This window comes from Drosophila mojavensis, unplaced genomic scaffold (genome assembly GCF_018153725.1).
Source record: "Drosophila mojavensis isolate 15081-1352.22 unplaced genomic scaffold, ASM1815372v1 contig_136, whole genome shotgun sequence".
In the NCBI taxonomy this organism is placed as follows: Eukaryota; Metazoa; Arthropoda; class Insecta; order Diptera; family Drosophilidae; genus Drosophila; species Drosophila mojavensis.
The window spans coordinates 3,490,425-3,501,778 of record NW_025318667.1 but is presented as its reverse complement, the minus strand read 5'-3'; the positions used below and the strand labels follow the sequence as shown (position 1 = coordinate 3,501,778).

At 36.1% G+C, this 11,354-nt stretch overlaps 2 protein-coding genes and 1 long non-coding RNA gene across 3 annotated transcripts; 1 reads left to right on the top strand and 2 right to left on the bottom strand.

Annotated features, from left to right (window-relative positions):
- The first annotated feature begins 144 nt into the window (after positions 1 to 144).
- Positions 145 to 1,887, top strand: LOC6585411 (casein kinase I). The gene is made up of 3 exons (XM_002011006.4): positions 145 to 499; positions 718 to 1,492; positions 1,617 to 1,887. The coding sequence occupies exons 1-3, from the start codon at positions 421 to 423 to the stop codon at positions 1,792 to 1,794; spliced, it is 1,032 nt and encodes a 343-aa protein (XP_002011042.1). The 5' UTR covers positions 145 to 420; the 3' UTR covers positions 1,795 to 1,887.
- Positions 1,888 to 4,951: 3,064 nt separating this feature from the next.
- On the bottom strand, positions 4,952 to 11,302 carry LOC122757909. The gene is made up of 2 exons (XR_006358102.1): positions 10,607 to 11,302; positions 4,952 to 5,205 (listed from the first exon to the last, which is right to left on the bottom strand). It is a non-coding gene; the product is annotated as an uncharacterized LOC122757909 (long non-coding RNA).
- Positions 5,613 to 9,108, bottom strand: LOC6585412 (casein kinase I). Its single transcript, XM_002011007.4, has 3 exons — positions 8,956 to 9,108; positions 6,859 to 7,633; positions 5,613 to 6,078 (listed from the first exon to the last, which is right to left on the bottom strand). Exons 1-3 carry the CDS (start codon positions 9,032 to 9,034, stop codon positions 5,901 to 5,903), a joined length of 1,032 nt encoding a protein of 343 aa, XP_002011043.1. The 5' UTR covers positions 9,035 to 9,108; the 3' UTR covers positions 5,613 to 5,900.
- Positions 11,303 to 11,354: the final 52 nt, after the last annotated feature.

The window sequence follows — 11,354 nt, the reverse complement described above, 5'->3', positions numbered from 1 at the left end:
CCAGAAATATAAACGCTTCGCATCTATACCAGCATCAAGAAATATCGGCATTCATGCATTCGTGCATTTGTTGGTTGCATATGCTAATTCATTGTGCGATAACTCACGAAACGCAAGGTCGTTGCCGATAACAGCTGTTTGTGTCCGTCTGTTATTGTCACAGAGTCCCATCACTAACATTGGTCTTGTCTAAAGAAATTTATAAAGATTTCGACAGATAGTAAAAAGCAACATAAAACGAATTGAGCAGCGCGCAGGCAAAGGCATACTGCGACTCTAACAGTACAGCCAGTGTAAAATTAAATAGCACGCGCACGTTACACACAACTCAGTTTATTACAAATTTTCATAAATCCAATATTGCCAGCCATCGTCGTCCCCCTAACCCCTCGAGCAGCAGTTTAGCCATCAACGTTTGCAATGGACAAGCTCATCAAGATGACGAACCATCGTTCCGGGATAGTCGTGGGCGAAAAATACAGAATCATACGTAAAATAGGTAAGTGCAGCCAACCATCCATTTAGATATTTAGCAGCAGTTGCCCCATTTTTTTTTTCGAGGGTCAGGGCCAAATGCAGCTCGCCTGGATTTTTGATTTTGATTTTGTGTATTTTGTGAATTTCTGCATTTCTGTTTTTGTGATTTGTGCTATGAAAGTTGTGAATTTCGAATTGAAAATTGTACTATGTAAATTTTAAATTGACATTTAACTTTAGGAAGTGGCTCCTTTGGCGACATCTATCTGGGCATGAGCATGCAATGCGGCGAGGAGGTCGCTATCAAGATGGAGGCAACCAATGCCCGCCATCCGCAGCTACTCTACGAGTACAAGCTCTATCGCGTCCTCAGCGGCGGCGTGGGCATTCCGCGCATTCGATACTATGGCAATGAGAAGAACTTTAATATATTGGTTATGGATCTGTTGGGACCCTCGCTCGAGGATCTTTTTAATTTTTGCACACGTCACTTTACCATTAAGACGGTGTTAATGCTGGTCGATCAGATGATCGGCCGTTTGGAGTATGTGCACAACAAGTGCTTCATTCATCGCGACATCAAGCCGGACAACTTTCTCATGGGCATCGGACGGCATTGCAACAAGCTGTTCCTCATTGACTTTGGCCTGGCCAAGAAATTCCGTGATCCTCATAAGCGCATACATATACCATACCGTGAGGAGAAGAACTTGACTGGCACAGCACGCTATGCCTCGATCAATGCCCATGTTGGCATCGAGCAGTCCCGTCGCGACGACATGGAGTCGCTTGGCTATGTGATGATGTACTTCAATCGCGGCGTGCTGCCCTGGCAGGGCATGAAGGCGACCAACAAGAAGCAGAAATATGATAAAATCTCTGAGAAGAAAATGTCCACGCCCATTGAGGTGCTCTGCAAGGGGTATCCGGCTGAATTTTCAATGTATTTGAATTACTGCCGCAGTTTGCGCTTTGAGGAGGCGCCCGATTACATGTATTTGCGTCAATTGTTCCGGTAAGTGATTGTCAAACACATTCTCTCTCTCACTCTCTCTCTCTCTCTCTCTCTCTCTATCTGTCTGTCTGTCTGTCTGGCAATGAAATGCATTAATTGATTTGATTTGTTTTCGATTTGACAGCATTTTGTTCCGTACGTTGAACCATCAATATGATTATATCTATGACTGGACAATGCTGAAGCAAAAGACCCATCAGAATCAGCAGCAGAGCGCGGATAATATGCTGACGCCGGAGCAGCGTGCCGAACGTGACAAGGAGAAGCAGAGCGGCAGCAAGCCAAACACATTGCCCGACTAAACGATGCTCGTTCAGAGCGATTATAATAGCAGCAACAGAATAACACATCAAAATATAAAGGAAAACAAGTAAAACAGCAAAAAAAAAAAAAAATAAAAATTAAAAAAAAACAAAAACAAAAAAAAAAAACTATAATCGAATAAACAACAACAAGAAAACAAAAGCAAAAAAAAATGAAAGATAAAAAAAAAAAAAACGGCACTGGCTGCATTGCAGGACGAGCTAACCAGGATTAGTAGATGAGAGAGATATGCATATATAACAACAACAACAACAGCAACAACAACAATTTGTAATATATATATATGTGTATATACATATATTTGTATATATATATATGTGATATATACATATATGTACATACATATATATGTATATAGTTTATTTTTATAACAAGTGCAAGGGCAGCAGCTATTATATGTATATAGAATTTAATGTTACACACAGAGATAGAACTCCCCCTTCCCCGCTCTGTTTTCCCCCATCAGGACACAGCTCCTGCAATGCACACGAGAACACACACATTTATATATACATATGCATATGTATATACATATATATTCTATATAGTTGCTATCAATGCTATAGTTGGGTCTGTTATCAGAGACTAGACCCAGAACCGGCATATATATGTATATAATTATATATTGATATGCGTATATATATGTATATATATATACATGTGAAGATATATATATGTATATGTATTGGTGTCTATATATACATATATATATTGTAGTATATCATAAACACTCATTCACACTCACACACACACACACACACAATTAGTTGTATTAGCTAACACAAACAAATTTGAAGCGCAGAAGATGTTTATTTTCTTCTTACCTCCGTTGCAATCGCTTAAGTTACACAAAATTAACTGCAAACAAAACAAAAGAAGAAAAAAAAAAAACAAAAAAAAAGAGAAATTGTATTAAACGTTCGTCTAATCAGGTGCACAATTACAACCCGCCCCACTCACACACACACACACTCCTCAGCCCTACTAACCCACACCCACCACACATTTGACACTGCATCGAGTTCGCCTTTTCTCATTTTTGTAACGTTTTCCTTATTTTCTTAAGTCTTTAAGGACGAGCACAAAAAAATTCTTCGTTTTATCCGCAATAGCAATAAAAAATCATAAAATCAAAAATTATACAAAATTATACAAAATATATATATATATTTATATATATATGTATGTATTTTACACATTCTACTCCATGTTAAACCAATTGTAAATCCAAAAACGTGAAAAAGAAACCCATTTGTTTAACAACAAATAAAAAAAAAAAAAACACTGCGCAAATTATAATTTCATAATATTTCGAAATTTTCATCTTCCCACAATTATTTTTTTTTTGTTCTGAACTGAAAACAAAAGCAAGATCAATAATAATAATAATACATAATAATAATTTAAAAGAAAAAAAATCTTAAAAAATAAAAAAAATAAAAAAAATTATATAAATTATGAATAAATACAATTAAAAATTTATGCATTAAGCATACGAGTATGTAATATAACAAACAATTGTAATATTGTAATCTATTATTATGAGAAAGTTTACAAATAAAAACAAACAACAAGAAAATTACAAACAAAAAAAAAGTCCCCAAAAAAAATGCACGAAATATTTTCCATTTCAGATTCGATTAAAAAACTTGAAGTTGAGTTGAAGTTGAAAACAATTCCATGATAGATTGATTGAGAAAACAATTGTGAATTGTTTATTCACCATTCAGGTTGATTCACAGATTGGCTGATTAGCTATAGACTAGCTTATAGACTGGGCTGACTGACTAATAGATGGGCTGATTGGTTTAATGCCTAGAAAAAGCGAAAACTGATTGAAACAATGGTGCAGAGCTTATTATTTATATCGAATGTTGATTGGCTGACTGATTGATTGACTCAACGGCTTACAAACCAACTATATAAATAATACTAATTGAGCTGTTCTGTTTATTGGGTCTATATAGCTAGAGATTTCTACAGAAAATCGCAGCAAATATGAGAGACCGAGCAACGCCTGGTAACAAGAAAGATATATATGTATGTGTGACTGCTCTTTCCACTCTTTTATTACAAGTCAATCTCATCCACAACATTAAGCTATATATATGTACATATTCTCGATCCAGTTGATGAGCCAGATAGCTAGTTATTCGATCTTTCGTCAGCTATAGAAAGATGAGATATAGCTACTTCGTTGCCGCTGGCCCGTATTTGTTTATGTTTGATTGGCTGACGACGCTACGACGACAATTGGGCACCGCCGTCTAGGCTGGAGACACTACCTGAGACACATGTTTGTCAATTAAACGAAAACAAACTTTAGATTCAGATTTGGTAAACAGCAGAATCAACTTTTCATATGAATCAACTTTACAATCGCATGTTTATGTTATTGGCACTCGAAATCTTGCATTGTTTGTTGATAAAAACGAATAGGTACGTACAGCTAAGGAGCTTACTGGAAATAAAAATACTATATCTTCAGCTCTGTTATAGTAGATTCCATTTCAATGCAATACGATTTACGAATCAGGCCACAATTTGAAGTAGTACGAAATATAGATTCAGTTGCTTGTAAATTTATAGGTAAAATGGATTAGCTGGAATTTTTCATCAACTAACCTATATAGCAGACTGTATTCATGTAATTCACTCTTTTATCTACCCATCCATTCTATAGACCAGATGGGTTCTATATCTTAATTGTATTCTGTCTACATCTGAAATGATCTCAATCATCTACCCTATATCTATCTCAATTTAGAGATCATTCTACGAATCTATCATTCATTCCTATATCTGTCTATATAAGTACTACGCCCCATGTACTTTATTATCCTATATATATCTCATTTTACAGATCATTCTATGAATCTATCTTTTAATCCTATATATATCTCTCTATATAAGTACTACGCCATATCTACTCTATTATCTGTGTATTGATCTATCTATCCATCCATTGATGCGTCTCATATCCAAATTTCTTTCTGTCTAACTATCGACCTATTCATCTCTCCATCCATATATGCTATCACTATATAAAGAGATCCATCCTATCCTGTTCCTTTATATCTGCAATTTAATCCCAATTTCCAATACAGTTAAAAAAGAAAAGTAAAGAAATTACACTTTAATTTTAATTTCAACATATTTATTGATGTAATTCAAAAAATTAAATATAAGTTATCGTTTATAATTATTACGGCTTACAATGCAAACATTTATTTGCAGTTTTGTTTGTTGGTTTTTTTTTTTTTTTTAATTACTTTTCTTTTTTTTTTTTTTTTTATGGTTTTTGTTTCTATATATTTCTCCTCTCTCGCTTGGCCTTGCTCGCATGTTTTATTTATTCAGATTTTTATTGCGTTTGATGTCTGTTTTTTCTATTTATTTCATATTTTTATTAAAGTGAAATCAATACCAATTTATGTATATAAAAATGTTTATATACATATATATATAAACATTTCTGTATGCATATTTTTACACGCGAGAAACATTTGAATGTGTGTATATGTATGTGTGTGTATTGCATTATATACATATATAATATATATTTTTGCATATATCATATATATATATATATATATACTTATATGTATACTTATATACATATACATATACATACATATACATATATATAGTTTTGTTTTTGCTTTTATTAGGCTAAGTGTTTTGCTCTTTTGTGTGTGTGTGTGTGTATTTATATATATGAAAATTGGCGTGTGTGTATATATGTGTGTGTGTGTGTGAGTGTGAAATCCATTTAAATATATCTTTCATCTTAATGTTTGTTTTGTTTTCGTCATCGTCTTAAATGTTTAGTATTGAATTTAAATTAATAATAAGAAACATCCTAGCTTCCGCTTCCGCTTCCACATCCGTCTCCTCCTCCGTTCCACATCTTTCATTTCATCTTTATGCTTATTTGTTTACTCCATTTCAATTTCAATTTCAATTCATTTTGTGTTATTCATTCTGCTGCTGTTTGTTTTTAACGCTTGCCACCCAATTATTTGTTTTATTTGTATTTGCATTTGCATTATTATTATTATTATTTATCTGCCTTTCAGCTGAATTACTCGGTGATGGGAGGTTTGCAGTTCGGTTTCTCTTTCTCCTTATCGCGATCGTTGCGTGGCTCCAACTGTTCCAGCATCAAGGCGGGATTCGGCTGACCCTGGTGGGTCTTCTGCTTCAGCATTGTCCAGTCATAGATGTAGTCATACTGATGGTTCAGCGTTCGGAACAAAATGCTAAGCGTATCATCAAGAGAAAGGAGAACGAAAAGAAATATTTGAAATTTATTTTTGTATAGCGATCGACTGATGTATAGATAACTATTTACCCATATCTCTGTGTATCTATACACATTATATCTAACCGTTAATATATGCTACATACATTACTTAATTTCTATCCATAGCTATATCTATATCTGGCTATCTATCAATATATATCCATCCATCCAAATGTTCTGAGCTACCCATATATATTCAGATATTTCGCTGACTTTATCCTGGTCTATCCATAGATACACTTCCTTAACATTCTATCTATCGTCTATTCTTTATACATCACTGATAGCTTATCTGTCCATATTCATGAATCTTTCTACCATCTATCTGCTATTTGATATTCCTTTATATCTCTTTATTGGTGCATTCATCTATCACGTACTTATCTTACAATCCCACTTATTTCTACTCTTAGCCACTCATAGCTTAACTATTTGCGTATCTATCATATCATATCGATTTCTTTGTCTGATAATGCCAGCTTTTGTCTGAGACATTTCACTTTGTTCTCATAGTATTCCTAATGCTCCCTAGAATCCTCAAGACTACAATACTTGAAAAGCCATTGAACTAAGCTGATCGCTTAAGTCAATCAAATCTTAAGCTAGATTACTATTCATGTCTATATAATCTGACTCCAAGCCAAGCGAATAGACTCGTTCTCAAATCTCCTCGAGTAGAGTCGAGCTTAAGCAGACATCGAAACAGTTAAAGGGAGCCGTACGGCTGGCAACTAACCGGAACAATTGACGTAGGTACATGTAGTCGGGCTGTTCATCGAAACGCAAGCTACGACAATAGTTCAAGTACATGGAGAACTCGGCCGGTGAGCCCTTGCAGAGCACCTCGATGGGCGTGGACATCTTTTTCTCAGAGATTTTATCATATTTCTGCTGCTTATTGTTGGCCTTCATGCCCTGCCAGGGCAGCACGCCCCGATTGAAGTACATCATCACATAGCCAAGCGACTCCATGTCGTCGCGACGGGACTGCTCGATGCCCAAATGGGCATTGATCGAGGCATAGCGGGCTGTGCCCGTTAGGTTCTTCTCCTCGCGATACGATATATGCAGGCGACTGTGGGCGTCGCGATATTTCTTGGCCAGGCCAAAGTCAATGAGGAACAGCTTGTTGCAATGCCGTCCGATGCCCATCAGAAAGTTGTCCGGCTTGATGTCGCGATGAATGAAACACTTGAGATGTATATACTCTAGACGGCCGATCATCTGGTCGACCAGCATCAGTACGGTCTTAATGGTAAAGTGGCGCGTGCAAAAGTTGAACAGATCCTCCAGCGATGGCCCGAGCAGATCCATGACCAAAGTGTAAAAGTTCTTCTCCTTGCCATGATGACGGATTCGCGGAAATCCAACGCCTCCGCTCAGCACACGATACAGTTTCGCCTCGTACAGCAGCTGGGGATGCCGGGCATGAGCGCTCTCCATCTTGATAGCCACCTCCTCGCCGCTCTGGATGCTCATGCCCAGATAGATGTCGCCAAAGGAGCCGCTGCCTGCAAAACAATAAGCCATTATTTAATACAAATATCATCTATCTATGTTTAGCTACTGATCAAGTATAAAGTGGCTAAATTGAGTCAGATATCTGAGACTTTATGTTTACATTGAGCAAAAGTAAGACGATATTTACTTAATTATATCTTAATAGGTTCTTTATAAGTCTGCTATATCGCATCGTATTAGCTGCAGTTCGATAAATAAGCTCGAGTAGTTTACACAATAAAGTAGTTCTGGAAATGAATACGATATGAAATAGCTAATGTAATACGATTATATGATTAAGAAACTACACAGATGTCAAGTTATTTTTAAACATAAAGCTAATATTTCAGGCATATCAGTTTATATCATAAAGAGCCATATATATGGTAAAGTTCGTAGAACCATTTGTATGCACCGAAGCCTATATATGATCCAGAAATAATGCTTAAGACTTTCTATAGCTATATATAGCATATAGACGAGATATATAAACTTGATATGTTTTTTGCATTGAAGTTCATAGAGCAAATTAGCTGTATAGTCAAACCTACGATAGTTATAAAAAGTGTAGACTATAGATTTAAATGATCTATAGGAGAACAGACAGAACGGTAAGGTCGGAAGGCCACATGGAGTTGTATTTAACAAAGGCAAAACTGAATATATATAGTAACAGCTGTAGCACACATTGCTATATATGAAACTACGTAATGCCCTCTGTCTATATGTATATATAGAGCATATTGCTTTAATTGGTCTAAGCTTTCTTGACGGTTTTCAACAAAAGATCTATTTGATATGGTTATAGTAGGCCCATAGAGTTATGCGAGCTATAAGACCCACTGTATATACAACTCTTATTGTTTTTATAAATATGGTTTCACACACACACACACACACACACACACACACACACGCACAGTTGTATGTATTTGTAAACAAAAGAGGTGGAAAAACAAAAAGCATATGAATGACAGTTGCTATGATAGCCCAGTGTTTACATTATGCGATTTCAATCAGTATCTGATTACGAATGAACGCAGCAGCTATGCAAAGTTTGTTTAATTCAATTGAAAGCGGAGGACTTCCAGTTGAGCCTATCGAATTGGCTATTGGTTATATGAGATATACGTAAACAGTTATGGGCCTGAGCTATGAATGGACCTAAAAGAGTTTGGGCTTAAACAAAATTCCTGAATGAATATGTATTTATAATAGAGATACACACACACACACACACACACACACACACACACACACACACACACACACACACACACACACACACACACACACACACACACAACATACATACATCTATGTGGCGACTTACCGATCTTGCGTATCACCCGATATTTGCCGCCGATTATGATCTGGGAACGATGTTCCTTCATCATCCGCAAGTTGTCCATGTTGTTGGGATAAGGGCTACGCCGCGCGCTCGCTGCTATTTAACCACTCAGCAACTCTGCTTCTTCTTGGTTATGTTCTCTTTTATTGTGTTATTGCATATACATATATATATATATGTATATAAAATATAAACAAATATATACATACATATATATATATATATATATAAATATATATATATATATGTATATATATATATATATTTGATTTTAACTTATAGACGAAATCTGTTGAAGACGTAAATATAAAATAAAAACAATAACTGTATTCATTTGTTTATTGGCGCCAACGGAGCAAAAGGCATAAGCACAAGCACTTTCTTTTCGAACGTTGTTTTTTTGTCCAGTTATTTGTTGTTGCTGTTGCTCCGTTCGTTCGTTTGTTATTGCACACACACACACACATATACATATACACACACATATACATATACACACACGTTAAAACACACACTTGCTATATTGTTTTGTTATGATTTTCGCTGCACTCTCTTTGGTATTTATGCTTCGCTAAGCGATTCGCTTCAAAAATAATAAATAAATAAAAATAAAACCTTAAAGGGTGGAAACATTCGCCTGCTAATATTGCGCATTTTCATAACGAAATTAACATTTTGAATCGATAGTCGATATACTGAATGCGTGCGCGTGTGCATATGTTTGTGCAAGTGCTGGATAACAACAACAACAACAGCAATAGCAACAGCAACAACAGCCATGGGCTTCTGGTGAGGAGCAGTGTCAGGTGGCCCCCTTGGTAGGAGACATAAACAGACTGTGCTGTTGTTCGATTAATTATTTTCATAATTGCCGATTTCTATATAAACAGAGCCACTGATAAACGATAAACAACTGCGACAACTAATCACCCAGCTACAATGGCAGTTATAGAACAATAACAACAACAACAGCGTCAACGGGACAACTACATGCTCCGCTTCTTTCACCCCGTTGGAATGCACTTTACACACACGCACACGTGTGTACATATATGTATATGCAAACGCAGCAGCACCAACACTTTTGCATTGGTGTATATGTACACATACACTCACGCACACAGCTGCAGCCAGTTTCCACTACTGCACCTTACATGTTTCTTTTCCATCGCCTTTTTTTTTTGACACAAAAGAAAAAAATTAAGTCAAATTTTAGCCCGCATTTGAACGCATGCTGCGCTTTGTTTTACATTTTCGTAGATCGTTTGCAGTAAACTTGTTCAAATTTGCTTTTCCATTTCTTTTCCTTGTTCGGTAATTTCTTTATTTTGGCATCAAATCTTACCACGAAACGTTTGCGAACATCAGTGAAATGGTTTAAAACTGCTGTGTTGGGTGTTTCTCAAGGTTGGCTTTTTACTATTGTACGAGGGGGCCAAAACGAACGACAAAAAAAAAAAAAAAAAAATTTTATATATGCAAGTGTATGTGTGTGTGTCTGTGTGTTTATGTGTATGTATATATGTATGTGTGAGTATGTGAAATTTCGTAGGAAATTTGCGTCTGTGACAGCGAGGTGGCCCGTTAATACACTCGCAACTTTCGCGTGAATGTCTTTTAGCACTTTACATACGCGTACAACGAAAAAAAGAGGAAATATGTGTTTTTATTAACTAAAATAAAATGGTTAGACTCCAGCAAAAATGCTTTTGCTAGTGCTGACAGCCAGCGATATACACGCACGACTATCGACTATCACAGCACGATACCGCGATAGGCCATGTCAACAGCAATAACAGCGCAGAGCAGCCAGACCAGTGCAGTGCTGCATAACGCCGTATGTAGATTTATCGTGGTGTTTTCTTTGGCAGGCACTGCCACACTGTCGCCAGCTTTGAACTTTAAAGGAAACGATCCAAAAAATCAATTATTGCATTTGTTCTCTTATGTAAATAAGGAGCCAGTAGCTATTTGGGTGCCTAACTATGTAAATATTGTTGTATTCCATAGCGCAGGCTTGCCGAATGCTTGGCTGCCTTCGAGACTGTTCTAGATGTTTTCAAAAAATCATGGGTCAGCGCCGAAGAACTTGCAGCGCGCTTTTTGAAAAGCTTTTTCTACTTAAACGTATGCAAATATATTTGCTTTCTTTTTCATGCCCACGCCCTATATAAACACAAAGTGGATTCCTTTAGCCAGCGAAATTTCTGGAAAACCCCCATTTTCTGATCAGCCGAAAGCAATGGAATTTGTTATCTTTTTTTTTTGGTCTATATATTTTTATTAAAAACATTTTTTTGTATGGTTTTTTGTTTTTTTGGTTTTGTTTTTGGTTTTTTTGTTTTGTTTTTTTTTGTTTGTAAATAACGTGACGACTTGAA

Coding starts and splice junctions, on each gene's coding strand:
- LOC6585411 (XM_002011006.4), top strand. CDS start 421: ATGGACAAGCTCATCAAGATGACGAACCATCGTTCCGGGATAGTCGTG. Junction 500..717: donor CAGAATCATACGTAAAATAG/GTAAGTGCAGCC, acceptor ATTTAACTTTAG/GAAGTGGCTCCTTTGGCGAC. Junction 1,493..1,616: donor TATTTGCGTCAATTGTTCCG/GTAAGTGATTGT, acceptor TCGATTTGACAG/CATTTTGTTCCGTACGTTGA.
- LOC6585412 (XM_002011007.4), bottom strand. CDS start 9,034: ATGGACAACTTGCGGATGATGAAGGAACATCGTTCCCAGATCATAATC. Junction 7,634..8,955: donor TCGGGTGATACGCAAGATCG/GTAAGTCGCCAC, acceptor ATTGTTTTGCAG/GCAGCGGCTCCTTTGGCGAC. Junction 6,079..6,858: donor TACCTACGTCAATTGTTCCG/GTTAGTTGCCAG, acceptor TGATACGCTTAG/CATTTTGTTCCGAACGCTGA.